We start from the raw sequence: 27,151 nt of genomic DNA, 5'->3' as shown, positions 1-27,151 counted from the left end.
TAGGTAGGTAGGTATTTAAGGATGTAGGTAAGGATTAGTCTCGGACTCGATCTCGGTTACAATGTCCGGGCAAGTCTATAACTAGGCAGGCTAGGTAGACAGAGCTGTTCTTTGGGGGGTTTTCTTGCTTCTTGCTTCGAGCTTGGGTGTTGTAGGTGCATAGGTACGTAGTATATTCTCATGCGAAGTTGGTGAAATACTAGGTGCCTGCTACATTACTGGAGTAGTATAGACTGCTTGCTCATCGTACAGAACAGCACCACCTACCTACCTACCTACCTATCTATACCTACAACTTAATCAAGTAGTCTACAAAACACCAAAACACATCCACACACCCCTAGATCAACAACCACCAAAATGTCCATCGAACCCGACGCCCACCCGCGCCCCTTCCCCCAAGACCTCCCCCCGCGTCCCGAACCGCCGCCGTCATCATCATGGCGCACCCGCAGCTGCCCCGGCTTCCGCAGCTGCTGGAGCTTCAGCTGGCACGCGTACAGCCTCGCCACCCCCGACAGCGCCGTGCTCGCGCGCCGCGCATGCATGATCATCACGCTGGCGGCGCGGACGGGCCTCTCGGTCTGGGGCGTCGTGTTCGGGGCGTACAGCGCGGCGGTCGTGGGCACGGTCGTGGGCATTGTGCTGGCGGTCGTTGGGTTCCTGTTCATCGCGTGGTGTCTTGCGCAGGTGGGGGAGGTGGAGGGGAGGAGGATTGTCTTGGGCGCGGGGATCGTGAGTAACCTACCTATTGCCTTTTTTGCTTACTTACCTTTTTTTTTTTTTTTTTTTTTTTTTCCTATACAAGTACCTACCTACCTATATACTGACCTAAACACCGTGGACAGGACCGCTGGCACTTCGACATATTCCTCATCTTCTCTGCCTTGATCCACATCGGTGCGCTGATAGGGGTCTTCACCGGAATGGGACAAACGGGTTTCCTGGTTATCTGGTACGGGATGTGGCTTTTACTGTTTGCGGCTGCTTGGATTACTACGTGGGATCCTGTGCCGTTGGCTGGGTCATATGTATAGAAGCTTTTTTTTTAAAAAAAAAAGAAAAAGGGAGGGGGGGGGGGGGTTCTTTTCTTTTCTTGATCTCTCTTTCTTGCTTAACATAGTGGAGAACTGAGGAAGAAACTTATCGACTATGTATCGACCGATTTTCATCGTGTGTTATATTCGTGTTGCTGAGTTGGAATATTCTGAAGCCCCTATCTTACTTAAGTACCTATATACAGGTAGAAATGTACCTAGGTACAGCATGTTTTGAACAGTTCAACTTGGCCAACTAACCATCTCACACCCTCGCTTACATCGTGTATTGGAACTAGAGATTGTCAGCTCCTCCTCCGCAGAGAGATCAGTGGTAACATGAAAAAAGGGGGGAGAAGAGGGGAAAAAAAAAAAAAGATCAACTCACGTAAGGATTCTCAAAATCGGTATAGTCCTGCTCCCCAAGCTCCTTGCCCCTCTCCACTCTCTGCTCCTCGGTAACCCCTTGGTCCCGCAGCTCCTTCTCTCGTCGGCGGTTGCGCAGCACGAGGAGGACGCGCCACGCGACGATCAGGAAGAACTCCAGCGCGAAACAGGTGGCGCATACGACGGTTCCGGGGACATATCGTGGCTGTGTGGGGAAGAATTCATTCATGTAAGCTTTGCGTTTTCTACTGGGTAGATGTAGAAGTTTGGGAAGTGGGTTGGGATACTCTTATGGACGAGAGAAAAGGGGGGAAAGAAAACACGTACGGAGTCCTTGGCAAGGAAGATCTGCGATCCGACCATGTTGCCCACGCAGTAACCGACAAAGGTAAACGACGAGGTCAGCGTTCGCTTAGTTCGCCCGGCGATGTTCGAAGGGATAAGGGTCCAGGCTAGGAAGAGGCCCACGACGCATGGCACGGTAATGAAGTAGCTGTAAATCCACCACTAATTAGCCACCCGCCTGGTTCTCGGCAAATTTTACTTTCGGACAACTAGAAAACTCACCCTGCCCATTTGGCCCATTTGTACTGAGGCTCGTTCGGTAGTGTAGCCATTACGATAAAGCCCGCCACCGGTGGAACAACGGAAGCCATCATGAAGTACCTAGTGACTTGAGTTAGCGTTTTTAAAAAATAATTTGTGCACGTGTCTTTTCCCCCCTTTCCCAAGGTCATTATACGGCTTACTTACATCCGTAGGTTCTGCTTCCTGCTCACAATGATGCCGATCAAGACGAACCACAGAACAGACGCTAAGCTACGTGGTATGTCGAGCAGGATTACCTGTAGATTTGCTGGGGAAAATGTAAGCTGGGGCTTCAAAAAGAAAACTTTGTAGAAAAGGGGGAGGGGGGTTGGGATTGTTAACTTACTAAACCCAGCGTTGGTGTTGATGATAGCACTGAATGTCGTGATACCCCCATTAGGCACGGAGCTTAGGAATGCGTTGAGTCCGGCAAACCAAAACTACATCATCATCATCTGTTGTGTTAGCCATCTGGAACTTGCATGCCAAATATATACCTTGTATGGACCTATGGCGCTACTTTTGACTGGGAGAACTTACAGTTGGGTCGACTAAGCATTCGCGCGCTTGCTTCCACTTCCACTTCTTGATACCAGTACGGTCGTGTCCCGTGTTATTCGTTCTGATCCGCGCGTTCGCTATCTTCTTCTCCTCAGGCGACAGCCACCGTACTTCGGACGGCGTGCCAAGCAGGAACAGGCACAGAAAACCTACCAGGATTGTCAAGCTCCCAAGGAACTATATTATCCGTCCCGCCAGTGGTTAGTTTCGCCGACCTTGGGGGGAAATATAGCACAGGTACAGGGCAAAACCTACATAAGACATATATCTCCAAGCCTGAAACTGGGGACCGCGCGAATATTGTAACGAACCGATGCCGTACAGGATCAGGTGCGCAATGATACCGAAGCCGGCGTTTGCGCTCTGGAAGACGAGGGATCGGGACGCGTGCTCGCGAGTCGTGTACCAACTCCCGACAACGAGGATGAAACCGGGCGAGATGCAGCACTGATATTGAAAGGAGAGTCAGTACGGGTCATATATCGTGAATAGGCACCAAGACAACTTACCTCGAACATTCCCTGCAGAGCGCGCAGTGTGATGAGCTGCGTAAAGTTCTGGGCGAACCCGATACACAGCACGACGACGCCCCAGCAAATCATGTAGCACGATAGCGTACGGCCCATGAGGTAGCGCTGTAGGATGATGTTGGACGGGAACTCGAAGATCATGTAGGTGATATAGAAGATGGTCGTGAGCCACGAGTACTGCTGCCCCTGAAGTCCGGTATCCTGTGTTGGGTGTTGGTGTTAGTGAGATGTGGTGGCATGTACCATTATGTGTAGGTATTTCATACTGTTCTCAGACCAAAGGTAGCCTGTGTTCCGATCGACGTCTTGTCTGTCTGCTGGATGCCATAGCAGAGCCACATCAGCGGAAGTAGATATCTATCGGCCTTCTTCTTCAGCTGCTTGTATTGTTCTTCGGTGTACTCTGGAGCTATTCCCAGGGGAAGGTACTAAGTAAGCATCACTTCACAAATAATAAGTTATTAATTAGAGGTATGTGGGATAAAATCCTACCCGCATCTTCGTGAACCTCGCCGTCGGCGACACTGCTCTTGTCGCTAATGGCGGTTTCGTTTATCTTTTCTGGGTCCTTCTCCTCATCCTTAAGCACTTCTATGGTAGTACTCTCCCTCTCTACCGAGGTCGCGATTTCGGGTATATGTGCCATGGCTTACAACGTACTAGGTATTCACCTAGTATGTATGTAGGTAGGTATTATGAGGAGAGGAGGTGGGCTGGGTGGTGTGAAGAAATCATCTACGAAGAAGGACAGAGGGAAGTATAGACTTATGAGATCCCGATATTCATTGTCGTTATTATACTTGGAGTAAGTATGTACATTACCTACTAGGTATAGGTATAGATAAGAAAGACGCCTCGGCTCGATATGTAGAAAACACCGAACATTGCACATTGAAGATTCCATGATGAACATGGATTATATCCGGATCTTGAGTCGCTTACGCATACCGAGGGGCTGTCTCTGTATCTGGGAGACTCAACTACCCACCTTGGATACTATGTAGATACTACTAATAGTCTACTATGATACCCTGAATAGATAGAGAGATAGATGCCTGGGGAGGTAGATAGTAGATAGTAGATGCTACATAAAAAAGATAGGGGACTCGATAGCAACATTGGAGACAAGATAAGGGCCCTGTGGATAGTACATGTATGCAAGTACGCATCCATGATACCTTGTGGTTAAATGCGGGGTACATGTGGTTATGTAAGTATTGATGTGCATACCTTCAATGTAGTGCGTTATCTAGATGTATGTAATGCATACATGTAAGCGTCGTTGTTGTTACAACCCTACAGGTACATAAGTATGCCTACAGTACATACCTACATGTAGGTATCACTACTTAGTAATATATTCATTCGAAAGGAACATTAAACTTAAGGTATTAATCATAGTTTATTCATCTATAAATACATCTATAAATAAGCCAAAGTGGCCCAAAGCCTTGCAAGAGGGAATCTAGAAGACGTACAGTAGGTTAGAACAATATCGTTGTAGCGCGGGGATCTCTGATATCTCCCCGGAGACATGTAAGCTGTCTTGCCCTACTAGTACTATCTAACCCCTCATAGCTCCGAGGTAGATCCCTGACACAAAGTTTTAGAGTTTAACACTAAGAATTAAGACTTATGCTTGTATTGTGGTGGTTAATGATAGGGAGAAGCCGAGAGAGACCGCGTGAAAATGAGACGGGAGAGAGAAGGAGGAGACTAAATCCACTAGTTACTAATTGGGTTAAGCGCAGATAAGCTAAACTAGCTACCCGCAGCGTCAAACTGTCTTTTTAGTATACCTAGTAGTTAGTTACTATGTAAATGTCTTTTTAGTATAAATTAACTTCAACGTAACCTGTTCAATGTTGGCAGTAATTGTAGGATAAACGACAGACAGACCTTGTAGTGTGGCTGTAAAACGTACAATTCTCCTATGTTTGTTCAATGTTGTCTTTCAACTGAAATAACATTTACAGCTGTGAAGAAGAATTACCGTGAGAATAACGGTCTTTCAGTTACAATAACTATTAGGTAACTACACATACTTATGTAGCTACTATATGAGTAATGCTCGACGGTAATGCTAGGGATATATTCCTTCTTTTTCCACTTTAATAGACATAAGCTTCCTTTGCGGAGAAAATACGTCTAAGCCGCTTCACCGGGCCTCGCTTTTACTATACTAGGTAGCTAATATACTGTGCCGCCGACTTAAAGAGGGCCCTGCTTGTGGTTTTTACACACTATGTAGCATATGTAGACAAAAATAGAAAAATGTCCCAATAAATTTAAACTCCTGTAGAAAGGAAGGCTTTAAAAAATCTTCAGTTATGGCAATGGTGGAAAGAAAATACGACAGAAGGAGTGTGTTAGAAGGAGTATCGTAGAAGGAGTATCGTAGAAGGAGTATCGTAGAAGGAGTATCGTAGAAGGAGTATCGTAGAAGGAGTATCGTAGAAGGGGTATGATGGTAGAATGAGCATGGTAGAAGGGCCATATAAGATGTGAATAGTACTCGGAGAAGAGAAGCATGGGAACTAGTGATATTTCCTGGTTGCATTTTCTTTTTACTGTACCTATACCTAATCTTAATTATCATAGAGCACTCTTCTCATATACTGCTGAAACGATGCATCTTCTAGCGGCGTTAGGACTGTTGTTCGCCATATCCTCGTCACAAGCTAGAGTGTTTGAACACGAAATATCCGGCTTGGAAAATGGCTTGCCAGTCAGTTTGGATCAAACGACAACGGAAGGGACGAGGCATATTAGGAGAAGTGTTGTCAGCCCTACGTCTATCCCTCCAACGATCCCCGATATCAAGCCAATCAATACTTTGAAATCGCCCGAACCTGGAAACACGAAAGAAGCCACCAGCACAAGAGTGACAAACAAGACTTCTTCGGCCGTTGCATCTACCAATGATAAGAATACTATTCTGACTTCTAAGTCTACCAACAATCAGCCTACGACTATACAAACCAGCAGTATACATACCACTAGTATACCTACTACTAGTATACATACCAGCAGTATACACACTACTAGAAAGAATGCTAGTAGTGTACGTGCAAGTAGTATACATACCAGCAGTCTACGTCCCACTAGTATACCTACTACTAGTATACGGACTTCTAATATACGGACTTCTAGTACACATACTTCTAATATACGGACTTCTAGTGCACATACTTCTAGTATACGTATTTCTAGTACGCATACTTCTAGTATACGTATTTCTAGTACGCATACTTCTAGTATACGTACTTCTAGTATACATACTTCTAGTAAAAATGCCAGTAGTATACATACCAGTAGTATACATACCAGTATACATAGTACCTTGAGTACAAAGGCCTCGGGGACAAGCTCTACGACGAAACAACAAACACCTCCCAATACCGGCACCAGAACTATTCATACCACGAAACCACCAGCCAGTCAACAGACTACGAGCAAAACCCTCCCTAGTCCAGGAAGATCTAGCTCATCGACTACTGAAGCACCTGTTATCATCACAGCTTTGCCGCCTGCGGCAGTCTTTACTACCCTAAAAGATTACACGGCGACTACTCCGGGTTTTATCACCACAACGTCACCGGGAGGACATGACCCGACTATAGTGCCTGGTAAGTGTTCTTCCCAAAGCTATAACACAGGTTGTAACTCTTACTGATATTAAAACCAGTATTAATTCCACTCGGGTTTCCAAAAACCCCCCAGATCTGCTTCGGTTGCTTACCGCCTGGTCCGCCATTACCAAATTTATCAAATCTTCATATTGATATCCCAGGATTCGGTTGCATTCAGTTTCTTTTTGCCAAGATTGGCAACTGCCCGCCTGATGACAACAAGAACAACAACGACAACAAGAATAATGACAACAAGAACAACGACGATAAGAACAACGACGATAAGAACAACGACGATAAGAACAACGACGATAAGAAGAAAGACGACGACAAGAAAGATGACGACAAGAAAGATGACGACAAGAAAGATGACGACAAGAAAAACGACGGTAAATCTAGCAAAGATTCGGCCACAACTACTCTTCCTCCCGCTACGAAGCCGACAAGTATAGCTACCCAGACCACGAAGTCCAGCCAGACCCAAAGTGAAAAGTGTACCACAACTCGTACAGCAGCGCACGCAAGTGTCCGCTGTATTGCCACCGCGAGCAACGAGCCGAACCCAAAATGCTCAACAACAACGTACACCACCGTAAGCGGCTGCGATGTGACCGCTTCGGCGACCACCACGACCATGCGCCCCTGGGCGGCCAAAACGCTCTGTTCAGGGGAACAATGCGGCAAGTCAAAGTGCCCGAGTGACAAACGGAAGCGGCTGGATCTCGTAGACGGTGCCGGCGCAAAGGAGCCAAGTTTGAACACGACCCAGCAGCTAAAAGCCAAGCGTGGCCACCCCTTGTTCGGTGACTGGGTGGATCCTGTCGATTTCCCTTCGACCAAAGACTTCATGATCGACGAAGTCCGGACTTGTGCCGAGTCTAACGATCCTGGAGTTGCCCAAATTGTTGCACTAGGTGACCCGTCTTTTGCTGACATTACTACATCTGCAACTACACTCTTCCGCGATAAAGTTGCTTCGCTTGCCCTGGAAGGTCTTTGGGGCTGTACCGCCATCGTCGTCGGTAAGTTTATAGTTTCAAGAATCACCGCCCCCTCCCCCCCCCCCCCTTTTCCTTCGCGTTTTTTGCAAAATGGTAAGCTAACATGTATTGACGTGTAGTGTCCAACCGGGGGGCCTGGATGGCCCATCTTTGGGAACATCACTTTAATGACGACGTCAACTCCGAGGCTTTCCGGCGGAACATACTCGATCCTCTCATAACCCCACAAGAACCGTTTTCTCCTGTGTGGAAATACCACTTGTTTGGTCTTAAGAATTTGGTTGCGAATGCGGGCACGGACGGAGACAACCTTTTCGGCCGAATGTTTGGTGATAAGATGGACGACTTTCCAGATGTGCGCATCTTCATCATATCCCCACGCCCGTTTCCGTACCTGATGCTGGGAGATTGGAGTACAGGGGCACCACCCGAAGCCGCATATTATGCCGACTATCAGAACCCGTTTATAATTTTAACTGATGAAGAAGCCCTAAGCGAAAATAGGCTTGCTGGTCGTCTCGCGTATGGACCGCACCTTGTGGGAATTGAGCAGACAGTTCGGTCTCAGCTGGAACCGCCGGGAGGCAATCCTAGACTGAAAGTTGAATATATTGATTACGTGGAGAGGACGTTCACAATTGATGAGATGAGAGCTATGTATCCCAATTCACCGACAAAGCAGGACCGGATAAGGGTCTTGGGAGATAAGCCACGCGTCTCAGTGCGCGGAAAGGTGCTCCTGCAATACCAGCCCGGGATCTGCACCGGCCGCAGGGCCTCATGGCGCCTGTGGTTCGAGGGACGGCCCATAGCACAGCATGAATGGGATCCCGAGCCAGGCCAGGTCTTCGCAGAATCGTTATTTCAGAAACGTGAAGCCTGTTCTCAGAAACCTCAAAGCTCCGCAAAGCCTTCTAGCGCCGCCAGTACAGATACACCCAAGCCTACGACTACTACATCTAAACCTGCTTCTAAATCTACATCTAAATCGACATCAACATCTAACAAACCCAAAACTTCATCCAAGCCAACGAAAACGACCACCTCGTCCTCTTCTAAGAAAACCTCTGCTACCACGAGCCGCAGCAAGCCCACCACGACAAGCAAGACCACAACAACAAGCAAAACCACCACAGCCTCAAGCAAGTCCAGCACGCTAAAAACCATCACAACCTCCTCCACCAAGAAGCCCTCATCATCCTCCTCCACCAAAAAGCCATCCTCCACCACCACCAAAACCACCAAAACCACCCCCACCCCTTCCGACAAAACCACCTGCGACCCCACCTCCTGCGCCAAACGCACCTGCCCCAACAACACCCACGCAACCTGCACCCCTCTCAACCCTCTACCAGGCCAACCCAACAACCACAAAACATGCCTGTGCCCCGCGCAGGCCTACGCCCCGGGGACCTGCAGCGTCGAGATAACCGAGCAGTCGCACGGGCCGGTGGACGGCGTGCTGGCCTCTCTCACGGTGCGCGACGCCGCGCAAAAGACGCTGAAGTACCTGAAAGCCGGCGCCGACGCCAAGAACGAGAACCAGAGCCGCGTGCCCTGGGACAGCTCGGTGACCGTCGCGCCGGCGGACAGCAAGCTCCCCTCCGCGCTGACGGTGTCGTTCCCCAAGGTGTTGGAGCCGGGCGTCGGCGCGCAGGACTGCGCGGGGAGCAGGGACGCGGAGTGCTCGCCGTCGCAGTGGCGGCGGTGGATCGTGAGGGTGAGGTATGGGGAGAAGGAGTGGGATAGTCTGGCGGTGGATGAGGGGAAGAAGCCGTGGCATTGTAAGGCGGGCAGCGAGTGGTATACGCCGTTTGGGGCGGCGCCGCAGAGGATTTTGACGTGCTTTTTTAGTTGTTAGGGAGGAACTAGTAGGTAGGCAAGTGGATGAAAAAGGATGCATGCCTAGGTACCTGGGATGTGTTTGGTGATGGGATAATAGGGGCTAAGGGGTAAAACGAAGAGTCGATGAAAAAAGATATAATTACCAAGGTGCTTAATACTCATTTGCCTACCTAGGCATGCAGTATATAGATATATTAAGATAAATCCTCAATAAAACTCAATATATTTATTCCGATTTTTGAAGTTTCTGTTTAGATCGTGCGTAGCTGGCTCGAAAAAGTCATCACCTCTCTAGAGAGACTTAACTTAGACTTGCCGCCAAGGCGGTTCCACTTACGGGACATCGAAAAAGGGGGCGGGGGAGGATGGCCTACTCATGAAAACCAATAAATCAAATCCAGAATTAAAAGCACATCAGAACAACGGATCAAGGTCATCATATCTAATAATTTTATATTTAAACGGATATCATTTGCGGTAATTGATTGATTGTCAAAGTACCAAGTAGGTAAGGCGTCTGCGTCTGCTTGCCCATACCAATGCCTCCCGAGACAACGAATCGAAGCGCAAATCACGTAACATAAAGAGGTATCTCGAGCGTCATTCAAAAGTCCAGTCCAGAACCACCATTCTCTGATAAAACGCCAGTTTTCCCATATATACACCCCAGATCTAGGTTGTTTTTTTAGTGCATCATATTATTGTTGCACGCCCAAGTAGAAATGCTGTCTATGATGAGTAGACGGCAACCCACTGTACTTCCATCATGCTGCCGTAGCCACCCAGTGTAAGCTATTGCAATTGGTTAGTATAGTGTTCAATAGAAAATGATATAATCGGGTACTAACAAGATTAGGTAGGCCGGGCCAGTCACCACCAACAGCTACGTTGAGGAGAATGTACAGGGGGCTGTGGGCGAGGGATGACCAAATAGGAGCGTCGTTGATATCCGCTCCGGTGAGGGTCGAGTAAACATTGCCGTCCAAGTGCCAGGTTATCGTCTGTGCTGTCCAGTCGTCGTTCGTTCGATCGATGGTAACGCCCCAGGTGTGGAAACCATCAGCGGGCATGGCAGTAGCCTGGGCACGTCCGAGGGGTTCGTTGCAAGGGCCACCGACGGAGCTCCCGCAGTGTACGGTACCGTAGCCGGTTAGGAGTCCGTTGACTTGTTCCATAATGTCTATTTCTCCCGCAGCAGGCCACTGGGTACCATGACGCATAGCATCACCGAGGGCCCAAAAGGCGGGCCAGAGACCTTGCTTGTTGATAATAGGGTTGTTCCCTAAGAGAATGTTTGCTTGGATGGACATGACCTTGCCCGGGGCCGGAGTCCAAGAGTCCTTAGTCTCGATACGGCCGGAGGTCCAGAGGCCGGAAGGTGACTTTCGTGGAACGAACTGGATCGTGCCACCACCGCTAATCTGAACGTTGTTGTTTGAGGTGGTGTAGGTCTGGACTTCGTTGTTGGTGTTGATAGCATCCATAACGTTCCAGGTGCTACCACTTGGGGAGCCACCTGCGGGGCCCTCGAAGTCTTCGGACCAGACGATGCTCATGCCATTGATGTTGGGGGGCGTGATAGCCAAGGCAAGGCCCGGGACGAAGGAGGCGAGAATACTTTGCTGGAATCGCATTTTGAAAGTTTAAGAATGGGAAGAGGCGGTGATGAGTAAGGTTCAATGTTGCTATCAGGGGTATAACGATAGTAAGTACCCGGTCTTATAGATCTTCGAAGATCTTTTAGATAAGTAGATGGGTATATGAAGCGAAGGAGTTAGCTGTCCTGGCTAAGTAAAGGAAGGAAGCCTGTCTTGCAGGGTGCTCAAGGATATATAGTCAAAAGAAAGACGAAGTGAATAAACCAATAAGTGAATGGCTTATAGACACAAGAGCAAAAAAGAATGTAGTATATAAACTCGGCTAGCAAGACGAAAGAAGAGAGCGTAAAGGCAACAATTGGTTGGGCGCGGAGGGAGAAAGACCAGCAAAGAGAGGTCCGAAGCGGCTCACGATGAAAGATATATATTAAGAGACCATACCAGGTAGTATACCCCCTAGCAACATAGGGGCTCCACCACTTGATGGCCTTCGATAGATCCGAGGATCCGCACTGGCCGCATAGCCCAAAAAGTGGAAGAAGGATACATCGGACGAAGTCTGAAGAGAACAGGGTCCCCGACAGCCAAAGAGATGGGAGAATGGATTCGTCTATGGGTACGCGCACGCATGATTCACACCACTAGCGCGGAAATTGATTAATATTATGGGAGTTAAGCATGAAACTGCTACTTGTGTAGGGGGGGGGGGGGGGGGGGAGGGGAGTGTGTTTTGTTTTCTTTCACCTGAATTTGTTAACTACTTGTTGCTTGGCCACTTGATGACAAGACTTCCAAGTACCAAAAGTTGAGAGATAATGCTCGATATGGTAAGTATGAGGTGACCATGAATGGTACCCTAGGGTGACATTGGGCGCCATGTTCCTGATCATGTTCCTAAGTATTCAATCTTTGGTCTTCAGTTTTCAGTTTTCCTGAGTTTTGAGTCATGAATGGTCGACGCCCGAAAACAAATACAGTACTTGGCCCGTTGTAGAGATATAAAAGAGCTATTAAGAAAAAAGCCTCCGAGGATCGCGGGCTAGCCCTTTAACTTTAAACTGGAACCCGCCGCATCCAACGGGGTTTAGTTTTCTTAGTTAGCATAATATTGCAAACATATCTAACCTAGATATAAGGATGAATGGAAGATAGATAAGTAGGCAGTGGCAATATGCAAGCAGTACTACCAACTGTGATGCGTTGTCTGGCCGCTCAACAACCATTGTCAACCAACACTCAACGTCTGTGATGTGGCATATGGAATTATATGGAAGTAAGCATGTATAGATGACACATATAACCCAATGTGTAATATGTTAATTACCCACGGGGTTCGACCGATGTAGTTCCATCGGCCTGTCATTGAGTTGTCAAGGTTACTTTCAGGTGTGAAGAGACTACCTTAAAGGGGGACGGGGTTTATTTGATCAGGAGAATAAGAAAAAGAAATGGAAGACCGATCGAGAAAAATCGGCAAGAAAAAAAGGGGGGACAGAGGGGGGTCTAGTCCAGCCTAGCTTCATATTCAAGGTCGCTTAGTGGTCAGTCCAAGTCATGCAAGGTACTAGATTATCTGTAACTAGTAACTACAATACTTTGTACCTGGTAGTTAAGCTTCATGGCTTTATCAAGCTCTGTAAAGCATACGCTGAGTTGGCATCTGCATGCTGCAGCCTGCAGGTTTTTAGGTCAGGTACCTAAAGTTTAAACTTGCTAACGTTGGACAAGGATTCGATGGTGAAACAACGCGCGAAATAAGCTATCTGGCAGATTCTGGCTACCATCAACGGATGTATCTAATAGACGCTAACTGGGACCTGCCTTATTCGTGCTTTAAACTTCAAATGTTGGCCAACAAACTGCAACCGCATCTTCGGTAACTAATTGGTGGCTTTCAAACTTTCTTCTTCGCCCCTCCCTCCACCATAACGTCGGGTTCTCTTGTTCTACTGAGTAAATTCACATCAAACAGCCCTGGAGATAAGGTAGTTACATTGCACATGGCGTACATGCCTAAGCACATAATAACTGCCGCTCATATCTTAGACATTGACTAACTGCCCAGTGCCCAGTGCCCACTCATTACAACCACAACATGCAGATTCTCATTAAGCGCGCGCACCTAGATCCCACAACACGCGCTTATGAACTTCGAAATTGAAGATGAGAGAAAGCCTCTTGCAAATCCGCGCGGCAACGAAATTCATACTATTAAATCTCCGACGGGCTTGAATTCGGCGATTCCAAGGAAGATCTTTACAGTATCGATAAAAAAGGAAGAAGGACAAAAAATAAAATCATCCGTCAACCCAAAAGAGAACGGCCATGCAGGTGCTTAATTTTCGTTGGTGCTCTCCTGTCCAATCGATCCGTTTGGCTCACCAATCTCAAGGCCAAGGCCAAGATGACAGCAAAGGTCTAAGTGGCGACTGGCCACTAAAGCAGCTAAAGAATTTTGCCAAAATCGACTTGTTTCTCGAAAGAGCCTACCTATCAATGGCTATCATCGCTACCAGCGCTCAGGGGAACATGTTTCACATTTATTCTAATCCTTCACACCCGGTCGCTTCATCCCAAAGGAGAATACACGATATTAACGGGTTCTCGTTTAAGGTCTTGACCTACCCAACCCGACTTACCTGGCTTATTTGACTTGAACCCTTTCCTTGGAATTTGTGCCAAGGACTACAAATAACCAACCAAGGGAGTCACTCACGTTGTGAAGCGTCCCTGAAAACCCCTGCAATTTTATGTTGACTGTAAACCATTATCTTCCAGTTACCTAAGCTTACTCAAACTCGACATTGCGAGGCATTATGTGCTCGGTATAGATTAAGTGAACACCTAGACACCTGGGTACCCAACAGTTCACTCAGGATTACAATAACTACCATCGATCAGAATGGAAGGTAAAAGCCCCTGAAAGGTGGTTAGGCCAATTCCAGGTACCTCGGTGGGTCAGCCTAGGTAGGTGCATATCTACACGATTACGGAATCCCGGGCGGAAAACTGTGCCGTGTTGATCTCGCGGCCGACGGCCGAGACCATACACATAGCCTCTACTATGTCGTACATAGTAGGGAAGTGAGCAGAGTCTCTAGATCTCCGTCCCAACCAAGACTCCATCCCGACAACGAGTTACTAAATTGATGCGGGTTTCTAGATCGAGTATTTGATGGAGTCTTTGATCAAGAAATGGCTCGTCCATCTAGCAAATGCCCCAACCTTAGGGCTCAAGCTTTCTAGTCCCGTTTTTAATAATTAGGTATGGTGTTAGAACTTGGTAGAAAGATCTTGCGATCTACGCTTTGAGCTCGTCTCAGATCTTGGGAACGCATTGAAAGAACGACGATCAATTGAGATCTAGCTCGTGTCCACTACCACACAGCCACAGCAGCAAGTATTTATTGAATGTTACTAAGTCTCTGCAGATACTACTACCCAACAAAACCCCTACTTCACTTCGTCATTTATTACCACGAATAACAAACAGAGGAAACGATGTTCATGGCATATTATGCGTGTCATCAATATGCCCAGATGGGACCGAATGACTCTGTCGTGTCCGTGTCCGGCGTATCCGCCGCCTAATCTATTCAGCCATGTGTTCTGATGATAGGGACGTCGATCAACTACTTAACTGCTACTCACTACATGACTATTGGAGGGTTAACCCTACATTTTGCTATGTTTATACCTACCTAACCTTAGGTAGGTATATGATTATTGCTATGCCCGGTGTTACCATGTGCGTGGGCACTTCTCAATAGAGTCAATGATTCCCCGCCAAGTTCGTGATGTTTACCACCTCGATTTACCACCTCGATTTCAACTACATCCGTATCAATCTACAATATCTGCCTTAAAACCAATAAGCATTCTCATACTATAGAATGAAGACTATCAATTATTAGCCCAATGCGATGGAATTAATACTTGAACTTGAACTAGTACTACTACCTCATCATATTAGAGGCTCGTGAGGCTCTTTGCCCACTGATCTACACAAAAAAGCACGTACCGACCTGGCTTTCAACAATCGCTAATAGCCCTCAGTAAATACTACACACTTCAATCATGCAACCTTTATTTAGAACACGTCTAGAAGCTTAAAGTGCCTAGTATTCGCCGAGGTTGAACTGCTGTACAATACATAGGCTCTAGCCTAGGCGCCTAGGATATAAGCTTGGCTGCTAGGCTGGGACTGGCTCTAGTGGCCAGGTACGCATAATGAAGAATAATGATACGAAGTCGCGATACGAAATCGTAAGTTTAAGTTGTATGAAATGAATGTCGTTATTGGTGCGAAAGGATCAGAATCCTCGGCGTGGTCTTGTTCTCAACATACAGTATACCTATGTGGGTTAACTCAGGATCAACAACCATACGATGCCACTAGAATGCATCTCATTCATAACCCCTTTTGCTCTAGGTTGGTAATATACCACGCCCCGACGCTGCCTCGCAAGCGCAATTGCCAAAGACGCATGTGAATATCTTCTAACCTATGATCGCATAATACGGCCTATGTTGACTTTGCTTACGGGAAGCAATACCGGCATACCTCATCCAGTCAGAGGCATCATTTCAAGTCCGGATATATACCCAGGATGAGGCTCCATCAGATCCGAATTGGTATTCCGTGGGAGTTCCTATCCTGATGTTCTACGTATCAGGGTATTCGACATGTTGCTACGTACTAGGTAGGTGAGAAGGTGAGGTAATAAACCAGGTTACCGGGTGATCTCCCCAGGGTTGATTCAAGGGGCCATGGGCTATTATTAGACATATTGATAAATTGCCCATTATGAGTGCCTAGTTATCTGGTTATTGACATATTGACATTGCTGTCGCCTTGATATTGTAACTAAGAGAGAATACGAGGGGCTGTTCACTTATCTAATACCTAACTTGGTAATATAAGCTCGAAGCTCATGCATTGTGTATGGTTTATGAGAGAGCCGGCTTGCTTGAAACATATAAGCCGTATCGGCTCCCTCTCTAGTCTATATATCTATGACAAATACTAGGTACCTAGGAATTGATTGTTACAACTTAAGGGGCGAGACCATAGGTTAGGGGTTATGGTGGGAGTCGTGACTATATTGATGCCTACCTTCTATTCTTAATCAGAAATAAGGGGGCGAGTCGTCCCTGTATATATATATAGATGTCATGTGCACCGCTACACAGCAGTTAGATAGAGGCTAAGGCTAGCACATCCTACGTCTACTAATATGAAAGGGGGGTGATACTGTCAAGAGATAACAGGTGATTCCACGGTATAGCAAGTCAAGCCATAAGCCCGAGAGATAACTCTGTTCTTGTACAAATAGTAATTATGGGTTACCCCTTTATTTAGGTTACACAAGTGGGGCACCTAAGAAACCCCTGGGAAGCCGTTCGGATTAAACCCTTTGAACTACTTTCGTACATCAAGGTGAATAGTTCAAACTCGCCCCTTTCGTTCATAATACTCGTCGTCATACTCTGTGGGGTCTGAGATTATGGTCTAGACTACTCGAGTGTTTACCTCGTTGTAAACCTCAGCTACCTATGGCCAAGCAGTAAGTATACAGCGAAGTCGTACATGGATTTGTGTCTCGAGTCCCTCCAATAACAGACTAAGAATTCAAGACTTGGATCGATCAAGAATCCGAAGCACATAGTACCTAGTTACGCAACATGGCGACTAACAAGCAAGCTGACAGAGACTTTGTGTGGCCAGCTCGAATTTGACCACCGCGGGTATCGATCTACACCTTGACTTCAGCTGAGTAGGTATCTGAGGGTCAGACATCGTACCATGATGGATGCCTACTTTAAAGAAAAGCGCATCAGAAACAGGAACACAAGAAATCCTTGCTAGGTAGACACTGGGAAATGGACGAGTATAAATAATAAGGAGCCCTTTCTAAGATTCTAACATTGAAGATCAGTCCCGATCCAACATTCACACCAGCCTTCCACAGAACTCTACAAGCCATATCTAGCCATACCTCTTCACCATGCTCCTCAAGACCCTTGCAATGCTACTCGCAGCCGAGCTAGCCACCAGCACTGCTATCGGCTTCTCCCCTCAGATCATCAACCTCGACGCGACGAAGCTCAAACGAGGCAACGGTTGCGCCTCCCCGGGAGTCACCAACGGACAATGCGGCCGCTACTATCGCAACGAAGGCTGCAACGATCAAATCGGGTCCATCGACCCCGGCGTAAGTCTCTGTCCAAGGGCTCCAGGTGATATATCAGTACCTAGTTTGGGTTAACAGCACATACAGTCTTGCGACCACAAATGCTACCAGTCATCCGACGCCATCTCCAGCATCAAAGCTATTGGCGATGGGACCTATGGCACGAACTGCTACCTGTACTATGACGACAACTGCCAGAACCAGATCGGGGAGACGGGCAATAGCATCTTTGTTGGATCACAGAAGTGTTATACTGCGCCGGGCGGTAGGTCTGGACATAGTTTTCGGTGCTTACGTAAGTGTTAGGCTGGGAAGTTCACGACTACGAACAAAAGGGGAGAAGTTGAAAAATATGTCGGATTTGAGCGATGCGGAATAGGTAGTTCTGGATGAGGTGCCCTTCCCTTAACACGATCTATTTTAAGAAGTATTTCTCCATTTTGTCGAACCTAGAAGTTAACCGCCATACGAGATCTTATTGAAATAGGGGGGTTGTTCACAGACTTAAACATTATTATGCACGAGCGTCACACTGCCAATACTTATAGGTAGTGTATTAGCCCCGGGTTGTGCCGCTGTGATAGTCTATCCTTTCTACATCTGTCCGGGGCGGGAATCCTGCCTGGGCAGCTATGCACCTGCTGACAAAGAAGAAGATTTTCCAAAATGCGGGAGAACTTGGTCGGACCACTACATACCCAATAACTACTATGATACTTCAACATACAAACTCTTTTCTGAATTATGGCGCCACTCGCGAACAACAATATGCAGAATCTTGGATCGACGAGGCATCGAAAGCATGCACTATCTTCACTAGCTCGATGCGGCAGAGCGGAACCCATAGCGATTAATAATTACCCATCCATGCCTGAAGCTACCTAGTATATAAGCACCATGTAGGTAAAGGAGGAGATAGAATCTGGTTCCTGCTTGTAAGACCTGTATGGCCCGTACACAATGTGCTTATACGGCGTATAACTCTCCCCCACCTGTAGATCTTATAGTCCTTCCTTCCTTCTTACATCATCCACAACCAATACACTTACGTTACCCATATACTATTATTACCTAGTGATCACTAGAAATAGCCTTGTCTATCCAACACTGCTATGTAGGTTCCCTCGAGCAGTCAAGCGCGCATCCAGATCCCCTTTATCACGGAACATCTACCTGGTAGCTACAAAAATCCAGAATAGTGTATTAAGAAAGTCTCAATATACCCTCTTTTAGGCAGAAGTTATTGCCTGCTAACACTACGATCATGGAGCAAAATATTGACAAGATTTATAAGGAAGCCATCGCCTCGGGACTGCTTCCAGGGGTCTCCTTGATCGCAGGAGACAAAGATGGTAAGCATCTTCCGGTAAAAACTAAAATGAAGATGGCCTAGCATCTCAGGGAGCACACAAGCAACTGCAACTAATACACACACCAGGCAACATTCTATACTCAAAGTCCTTCGGCAAGGCCTCGACGAAAGAAGGCGACGAACGCCCCTTCACTGAGTCCACCATCGCCTTCATGGCATCTATGACCAAGCTCATGACATCCGTAGCGGTCTTGCAATGCGTCGAAGACGGTACCTTGGATCTCGACCAAGATGTCAAGCCCCTGCTTCCCGATGTTGGGAAGTATGGCCTGATAAATGGCTTTGATGACGCCAGCAACACCGCGACACTGACTGAGAACTCCACGCCCATCACCCTCAGGATGCTGCTTTCTCATACATCGGGCTACCAGTATGATTGGGCCAGCCCGCTGCTTAGGAGATGGCGTATCTCTCGAAACGAAGTACCGTGGGCCGGCGCCACGATAGAAGAGAAAGCAGCCCTACCACTTGTCCATGCCCCTGGAAAGGGTTGGGCATATGGCCCCGGCCACGAATGGGCAGGCCGAGCGATCGAAGTGGCGACGAAGTCCACCTTAGAGGACTTCATGCACGCGCGTATCTGGACACCGCTTGGGATCGAGAACGACTCTACCTTTTTCCCCTTGGCGAAAGAGGGGTTGAAGGAGAGGATGGCCGAGCTCAGTACGCTAAACGAAAAGGGGGAGCCACCGGCCGTCCCGTCGGATCTCGACCTCCGGGGCGGCAGCAAGGTCTGTCTCGGGGGTGGGGGCCTCTGTACTAGCACGAAGGGGTACTACACCTTCCTCTCCGCCGTCTTGCGCCGTGACCCCAAACTTCTAAACCCAGCATCTTACACGGAGCTCTTCCGCGCACAACTCGACGACGAATGCGAACAGGCGCTCAACGACAGCCTCGCAGCGGCCGCCGCCCCTCCGATATATCTAAATTTAAACATGCAAACCCCAGCTTCGGTCAGGAAGTCGTTTGGTTTTGCGGGTCTTGTGGTGAAGGATGGTCAGGAGGGGCGCTGTGCGCCGGGTACTCTGCTCTGGGGGGGGTTCCCCAGTACTGCGTGGTTCATCGACCCAGAGGCGGGGATCTGCGGGACAGCTGTCTGTCAGATCCTCCCGCCTTTTTTTGGACCTATCATGGACTTACACACGGAGTTTCAGAGAATCATCTATAGCGAGGCTAAGGGGAAACAGTGATTGGGGGTCCATTCTAGCTTGTCTTGTTTTGTTCGCAGGGTGCATCAGTACTTAATTCTGCGGTATGAGTCAGCGAATCAAGTTGGGTGTGGATTTACGGTGTCGCATATTTCAATGAGCTTCATTTCAACCGGTACACTACTTACATCTACCAACCGAGTAGGCTAATCGGGAGGGGACAGGCGGGCAGGACAGCTCGAGAGACCGACTTCGACAGAAACATACATGTGGATATTAACCGAGCTGACCTAGCTAGGGTTGTGTCTTCGATCCGGGACACTGTTGCTCATGCCTATCCAGGTTCGAACACCTGGATATATCTTAATGCATGACATATATTGCATCTTGATATTGTTCTAGCTATGCCGAATTCTTTTACGACATCCAGGCCGAGATTGATAGTTCGGTCAATGACATGGCTTTGCTGGGTACCAATTATGAGATGTATTGAATACAGGGGCTCCCATTATGCAAGAGAGCCTGCTTCATTCTCTGCGGGTGTGTCAGCAGGTGGCCATGATGTGTGACGACTTTTCACCGACTATCAACGTGTCAGCTTCTGGATTTGATAAGAACCTTGGAAAAGAGGCAAACTTACATTTCCTAGGCAACCTATCAATAAGAAGATGCCTAGTTTTTATAGATACCACTTACTCGAACTGACCAACGGTAAGCCACAACACAAATACGGATCTTCAATGCAGATTGAAAACTAGGCTCCTAGTCCGCGCACATCAGAGCCACTGTGCAATAGCCGCATGTCAAGGGGTAGGATTTTGAGTCGTAGTTGCTAAGGCAATGTTCATAACTAAGACATATATGTTAGTAGTGCTCTTATACTACTAGTAGTATAGTAGTTACATACCGGTATCACCCACCATCCTGGCAATTAGACAACTATTCCCCAGAGTTGAGCAACTCATCCGCACCATGTTTACTACCCTTCAGTCGAGCGTTTCTAGCGTAGACAAGAGGGTTCTTGATAGTGACATCATACTTCAATTCACGGAGGTCCCGAAAGACTCGAAGCAAGGTACCTTCGGAAGAGTTTTCAATGCCAAACTTCACGTCGACCACTTGAAGAAAGTATACTCGGTGAGAGAGCTCAACTGCATACCTAGGTACCTAACCTCCTCTGAATCTATTCATGGCTGACTCTTACTATTGATGATAAGTACTCGAACATTGAGCATCGAGCATTTAACAGTTGCGGTTGATGTGGCTATCAAACAGTTCAGATCGAAAGAGGACTTGAGTGACGGCTTCTCCTCACCAGAATCTGCATGGTCTTCCGAGGTAGAGATCATGGAAAATATCATGACTCATGAAAAATCACAAATCGCCCCCATACTTGGGGGCTTTTTCAACAACGGGAGAATTCTACATCATCGTGCGCTGGGCCACTGGGGGGGGCTCTTAGAGAGTACCTACTGAAAAAACAACAAGAATCCAACACTGAGTAAGGACCTGATCCGGGAGTTTCTGGAACAGTACAGGAACTTACTTAGCTAGGTTACTGAAAGATCTACATGAACCCAACGGCAACGACCACAGCATAAACGATATATCGATAGAACAGGTCAGAGATTGGACACCTATACCAGGATCGGTACCCAGAAATATGAACCCCCTGAAGCGTTCAATGCCTTTGAAACTAAGTCGCGTGCTTATGGCGTTTGGTCGATGGGATATATCATCTTCGAAACAATCATCTGGCTACTTTACGGTACCCGTGGCAAGAACACCTTAACTGATAGGACTTAGGAGAGGACGGGTGTGGGCATTCTACTAAGGAGTTCTATTTCTAACGAAAACGAGGTTTGGGTTGATATTTTGTAAGGGGAAGCCGGGTGACCTAGGTTATTGGACGTTGTTACCAGTTCTACCCACTAAATATACCTTGAGCCTTCGACGTTGATTGGCCAATTCTTACCTGCATGTCTAACATTGGAGCTATGGGTCTTTGGCTCTTTGGCCCCTCAATTACCCGCAGTTTCCTCCCATGGTTCTCTATCTTATCCATGGCATTCCATTACGGTGCACCATTAGTGCACATCCGACAAAACTTTATTTTTTATTTTCTAATTTCTAATTTCTAATTTCTAATTTCTAATTCAAATTCAACCAGCAGCCATCATTTAATACACTAAAATACAGTGTGGATATACAGTATTACTACTATTTACACTGGTTAATTGAAGGTTAATAAATAGATACGTCGGCTTATAGCTGAATAACTCTCCATAATACGAGGCCACAACCATATATCTTATATCAATAGAAAGCACATGTAATTCTAAAAATAATGATATAGGTTGCATTATGGTGCGATATCTGGTTAGGAAGTTATTCAGGTTGATAAGTTGGCAGTCTCGATCGCACGTGATATCCCTCAGAGCCAACATACAGCCGATTAAGGCTAGTTATTACAAACTTCAGCATATCTATTTACATAGTTCTTTAACCAACAATCAAACCTATATCATTCAGTTCAGAATTAAATAAGCTTTTAAATGGTATAGGTTACATATTTTCAGCTATAGACTTCAAAAAGTTATTAGGATTCAAAGCTGGGAGCTGAGACCGGTTGATTGTTATTTAGAGCAACACCCAATCTGCAGTAGGTATCTGGCGGCTCTAGTACAACACCTGGCACCTGCAAGTTCAACACCTGGCCACCTGCAAGTTCAACCTTGAATAAATTCTGCAATATGGCTGCTAGAAGCGTGCAACCGGGCTCGATCTGATCCTTGAATTAAGATCTCTAGATTAATGTCTTAAATTCAAGAGTTGAAGATTGTTTGGATGAGTTGTAATAGGTTGAAAGCTTGATGTGGTACCGCGCATGGGCCACCTGAGCCGCATCTCAATTGAATTCAGGATAGTTGCATCTACAGTAGCGGCCGAAAAGATCAATCAATATAAGGGTCTAAGATTTGAAAAAAAAAAACCCCCCCAAAAAGAAATACATATATATATCAGTTTTTCCAATTAAGGAAACAAAGATGCAACTAGTTTGGGAATTTTGCGAATTTATTTGAATGAGATAAAAGGCGTTGAAGTTGTACATTAGCGTATTGATTGATGGCTGTTGGTTGAAATTGAATTAGAAATTAGGAATTAGAAATTAGAAAATAAAAAATAAAGTTTTGTCGGATGTGCACTAATGGTGCACCGTATTCCATGCATCTTTTTCAACTAAAAAACATCCCGGCGAGTAGTTACATTCATCACACAACCTCTACACATATACACACATACAATTTGTACTCATGAAGCCTCGTTAGTTATGTACCGGATTTAGTCCTTTCTCATCCAGGGCATGTCTCTCTATTTATTATTTCAGTGTTGTTCTACCCACCTAGCCACATACCTAGTTAGCAATCTGTAGGTTCGTGATGAATCGTCGCCGATCCTACCCGACGAAAATCATGTTTTCCCGCTTCTCCTTTGAGTAACTCGTCCGACTCAGCTGAGGAACTTGTGATAGTTCACTTTTGACCCCTCGTCCCCCCCTACTACCTGCAAGGCTCGCTAGCCTTGCACTTTCATGCTCGCTTGCTTACCTGCTTATTTGTCTGCCTGTTTATTTGTCTGCCTGCCTCTGCCTTTCTGCCTGCCTGTCTCCTTACCTATCTAGGTAGATAGTAGCTACCTTAGTAGATATTATTCACCCATGGATGTATAAGAGTATCGTAACCACCTAGTTCCAGTTGACTCTCTTCTTTCTTCATTCTTAATCAACTTCAAAGTAGTAGGCACCACCTATTGTCCGATTGACCCTTCCACTACTGTAATTGCCGCTTAATCAAGTTGCACAATCCTTCCTCTGGCCTGGAGCTCGAGAGTCATGTCTGTCGCCTCCTCTGCACCACCCTCCGAGGTAGCCTACCTGGACCATGATGTTGAAGATCGTGCCGTAATGGCGGAGGTACCAGTAACATTACGTCGAGCCCCTAAGCAACCCAAACAGCAGACTCCTCAGGAAGCAATCGATGAGTTTTGGGCCAAGTTTACCACTAAAACTCCTGGGAAAGGTATGCTATCATCATATGATCATCACACGTTTTGCAAGATTACCTGGGCACCTAGGAAAATCTTGCTAACCCGTCCCCTCTAGCAACTACCGTGATCCCACATAACGAATATGCTGAAAAGGCGGCGCAACGATCTACAAAGGCCGTCGGTACAAACACGCAGACCTCGTACGAAGAAGCCGCTTCCATATGCAAGGCCAAAGTCGCCAAAATCGTAAAGGAGTGCCGCCGAGTAAACCAAAAATATCGAGACCCGCACTTCGACCTCGAGTTCGATCTAAAATGGGTTGACAGTCAGGATACCCTCGAGACGCTTTGCAATACCAAAGAGAAACCCACCTCGTCCTTTAAACCCAAGAGTGTCAAGCGTGTTGTCGACATATTTGATAACCCCAAGTTCTACATCGAGGGCCCCACAGCAAATGACGTTAGACAAGGCCGCGATGGCGATTGCTGGCTGCTTGCCGCTTTGTGCACCCTCAGTAACAAGCCTAGTTTGATTGAGAGGCTGTGTGTAGCTCGCGACGAGCAGGTTGGCGTCTACGGCTTTGTCTTCCACCGTGACGGAGAGTGGATTTCCGAGATCATCGATGACAAGCTGTTTCTCACCAAGCCCGACTTTGACGAGAGCTTCCTCGAGCGTATGTTGTGGGAAGACCGCGAAAGGATCAACTCGGAGGAGCAATACCGCAAAGCATATCAGAGCGGATCCGGTGCCCTGTACTTTGCCCAGTGCGAACACGAGAACGAGACCTGGTTACCGTTGCTCGAAAAGGCGTATGCCAAAGCGCACGGCGACTATGCAGCAATCGAAGGCGGCTTTACTGGAGAGGGTATCGAGGATCTCACCGGGGGGGTCACCTCGGAGCTCTATACGACTGATATTTTGGATAAGGAGTATTTCTGGAAAGAGGAGCTCATGAAAGTGAACGATGAATTTCTTTTTGGGTGCTCTACTGGCATGTGGGGAATTGGCTGGGGTGAGCGTAAAGGGATTGTCGAACTACACGCCTATTCCATAATGAAGGCCGTCGACATAGATGGCCAACGGCTTGTTCTCCTAAAGAACCCTTGGGGGAAGGGAGAATGGAAGGGTGCTTGGAGTGACGGATCTAAGGAGTGGACTGCGGAATGGCTACTGAAGCTCAACCACCGCTTCGGCGATGATGGAAACTTCTGGATCTCATACGACGACCTGCTTCGGAAGTATCAGGCCTTTGACCGGACCAGACTCTTCGGGCCGGAGTGGAAAGTCACCTCCCTGTGGACCACTCTCTCAGTTCCTTGGACACTGGATTACCACGATACCTACTTTACCTTCTCTCTAGCAAAGACTGGGCCAGTTGTTATCGCCCTTTCCCAACTTGACGATCGGTATTATCGTGGCCTAGAAGGACAGTACCAATTCCAGTTAAATTTTCGCTTGCACAAGAATGGCCAGGAAGACTACGTTGTTCGCAGCATCAGCCCATATTGCCAGAACCGTTCGGTAAACGTGGAGCTTGAACTGGAAGAAGGTGAATATACTGTCTTGCTAAAGATCGACGCGACGCGCAACATGGATATTCTACCGATAGAACAGGTGGTTCGCAATCACGCGCGAGATCGTCGGGACAAGCTGGTAGCCGTCGGCATGTCCTATGACTTAGCTCACAGCAAAGGGAAAGTTATCGAGACGCCCGAAGAAAAGCAAGCTCGAAAGGAGGCAGAAAAGCGGAAGAAGGACAAGGAACGCCGGGAGCTGAGAAAGAAAATCATGCATGATCAGCACCACCGACATCACCTGCGCGTCAAAGATCATAATAAACGTCAGGAGAAGAAGGCCAAGGCGAAAGCTAGAGCTCAAGCTAAGAAGGCGGCAAAGGCTGAAAAGGCGAAGGCTAGAGGATCTACGGGGAAGGCAAACAAGCCCGAAAGGTCCTCAGGCCCAGAGGAAGAAAAGAATGTTCAGGTCTTGTCTCCAAGCCAAACTCCGGAGCCTAATGATCCAAAGGGGTCAAGCTCTGATGCCAACACTGATCAAAACGTGGATACCCCCTCTACGGGGTCTGATAAATCTTCTACCAAGGTATCTCCAAATACCGGGGAGCAGCCCACGGAAATTGTCGAGGAGCCTAAGGAGTCGAAGCCAGATGAGACGGAAGGAAGTAACGATGAATTAGCTACCGGAAAATCAGAGGGTTCAACTCCCACAGTTGGCCCACCGAGCTCTGAAAAGCCTACCGCCATTGCTAAGGATACCGAAGGTGAGAAGGGTAAGCCAGATGATAAGAATGATAAGGCATGCCAATGCGAAGATATGGAGAGTGAGGCCGAGGATGAAGACGAGGGAGGGGATGAGTTCTCTGACGAGAGCGACGTCTCTTCTGTGTCGGAGATCAGCGAACAAGCTCTAGACTATGCGTTGGAACGCCGTGCTAATGCCTCGCCTATCCCGGCCCCTCCTCCGCCGCCGCCATCTGGCCCGCCCGAAGAGCCGGACGAGTTTGAGAGCAACCCGTGGAATGCAGTCGCTACGGTCGGTTTGCGCATCTACCATAAAGTTTCGGAAGAAGACAAGGACAAGGAGATGGTGAAGCTACGAGTAGTGCGTCCGAACCCTTACGCGAAAGACGACAAGAAAAGGAAGGATGGAGAAGCGGACGAGAAAGGAGAAGGGGACGGGGATGGGGATGGGGAAGAGGACAAGGACAAAGCAGAAGAACCGAACAACTCCAAGGGCCTGGACGTCGACGACAGCTCCAAAGATGCTACGCTGGAGGGTAACCGCGAGCAGAGGAAGAAGAGCATTATGTCGCTGGTGCCTCCGACTAACTAACCTACCTACCTAATGAACCTACCAACCTAATGATGCGAAAGGTTATATGGAATTATGAGTAACGAAGGTATGTATGTTATTGTTAGTCTGTCACTTTTGAAATTTTCCTAAAACCTCGCTGGCTGAGGCCAAGGGATAGGATACCCAAGTTTGCGTTCGTTCGTTCGGTTTTTTTTTGGCGAGCGGATAAGGACGAAAAGGGGTACCAAAAGGGGGGTTAATACTTAGGTACCTACATTTGAAGTATTAGCAGCCCAGTAAGTAACTTACCTAGGCAATCATCATTAGATAGCATACCTACCTAGTTATAGCAGCACTCATTTCTTGTCTACCTACCTAATTAATACGAAGTCCCAGACAT

At 47.3% G+C, this 27,151-nt stretch overlaps 8 protein-coding genes across 8 annotated transcripts; 6 read left to right on the top strand and 2 right to left on the bottom strand.

Moving 5' to 3' along the window:
- Positions 1–360: 360 nt before the first annotated feature.
- GGS25DRAFT_523392 (uncharacterized protein) lies at positions 361–1,037 on the top strand (the record flags this gene model as incomplete). The annotated part of the gene is made up of 2 exons (XM_049264414.1): positions 361–735; positions 849–1,037. 2 exons carry the CDS (start codon positions 361–363, stop codon positions 1,035–1,037), a joined length of 564 nt encoding a protein of 187 aa, XP_049114384.1.
- Positions 1,038–1,314: 277 nt separating this feature from the next.
- Positions 1,315–3,749, bottom strand: GGS25DRAFT_523391 (MFS general substrate transporter; the record flags this gene model as incomplete). The annotated part of the gene is made up of 11 exons (XM_049264413.1): positions 1,315–1,332; positions 1,426–1,629; positions 1,752–1,917; positions 1,992–2,090; positions 2,178–2,280; positions 2,359–2,452; positions 2,553–2,750; positions 2,829–3,020; positions 3,083–3,304; positions 3,370–3,512; positions 3,596–3,749. 11 exons carry the CDS (start codon positions 3,747–3,749, stop codon positions 1,315–1,317), a joined length of 1,593 nt encoding a protein of 530 aa, XP_049114383.1.
- A 1,960-nt stretch (positions 3,750–5,709) lies between these two features.
- GGS25DRAFT_532950 (uncharacterized protein) lies at positions 5,710–9,882 on the top strand. The gene is made up of 5 exons (XM_049265635.1): positions 5,710–6,090; positions 6,287–6,315; positions 6,459–6,732; positions 6,792–7,757; positions 7,856–9,882. Exons 1-5 carry the CDS (start codon positions 5,733–5,735, stop codon positions 9,595–9,597), a joined length of 3,369 nt encoding a protein of 1,122 aa, XP_049114382.1. The 5' UTR covers positions 5,710–5,732; the 3' UTR covers positions 9,598–9,882.
- Positions 9,883–10,310: 428 nt separating this feature from the next.
- GGS25DRAFT_523389 (glycoside hydrolase family 16 protein) lies at positions 10,311–11,215 on the bottom strand (the record flags this gene model as incomplete). Its single annotated transcript, XM_049264412.1, has 2 exons — positions 10,311–10,373; positions 10,430–11,215. The coding sequence occupies 2 exons, from the start codon at positions 11,213–11,215 to the stop codon at positions 10,311–10,313; spliced, it is 849 nt and encodes a 282-aa protein (XP_049114381.1).
- Positions 11,216–17,180: 5,965 nt separating this feature from the next.
- GGS25DRAFT_497774 (uncharacterized protein) lies at positions 17,181–17,452 on the top strand. The gene has a single exon (XM_049261641.1). The coding sequence runs from the start codon at positions 17,188–17,190 to the stop codon at positions 17,446–17,448; it is 261 nt and encodes an 86-aa protein (XP_049114380.1). The 5' UTR covers positions 17,181–17,187; the 3' UTR covers positions 17,449–17,452.
- A 976-nt stretch (positions 17,453–18,428) lies between these two features.
- Positions 18,429–20,169, top strand: GGS25DRAFT_353583 (beta-lactamase/transpeptidase-like protein). Its single transcript, XM_049258067.1, has 2 exons — positions 18,429–18,725; positions 18,812–20,169. The coding sequence occupies exons 1-2, from the start codon at positions 18,638–18,640 to the stop codon at positions 19,933–19,935; spliced, it is 1,212 nt and encodes a 403-aa protein (XP_049114379.1). The 5' UTR covers positions 18,429–18,637; the 3' UTR covers positions 19,936–20,169.
- Positions 20,170–20,800: 631 nt separating this feature from the next.
- On the top strand, positions 20,801–21,559 carry GGS25DRAFT_353627 (uncharacterized protein). Its single transcript, XM_049258068.1, has 3 exons — positions 20,801–21,056; positions 21,111–21,394; positions 21,448–21,559. Exons 1-2 carry the CDS (start codon positions 20,866–20,868, stop codon positions 21,367–21,369), a joined length of 450 nt encoding a protein of 149 aa, XP_049114378.1. The 5' UTR covers positions 20,801–20,865; the 3' UTR covers positions 21,370–21,394; positions 21,448–21,559.
- Positions 21,560–23,146: 1,587 nt separating this feature from the next.
- On the top strand, positions 23,147–27,147 carry GGS25DRAFT_497758 (cysteine proteinase; the record flags this gene model as incomplete). Its single annotated transcript, XM_049261640.1, has 2 exons — positions 23,147–23,972; positions 24,056–27,147. Coding segments are annotated over exons 1-2 (2,918 nt in total), but the record flags the coding sequence as incomplete, so codon positions are not given.
- Between the last annotated feature and the right edge of the window lie 4 nt (positions 27,148–27,151).

Source organism: Hypoxylon fragiforme (assembly GCF_022984875.1).
Source record: "Hypoxylon fragiforme strain CBS 206.31 chromosome Unknown GGS25scaffold_7, whole genome shotgun sequence".
Classification (NCBI taxonomy): domain Eukaryota; kingdom Fungi; phylum Ascomycota; class Sordariomycetes; order Xylariales; family Hypoxylaceae; genus Hypoxylon; species Hypoxylon fragiforme.
Note: the sequence above shows the minus strand (reverse complement) of the source record. Positions and strands in the feature narration are given on the sequence as shown.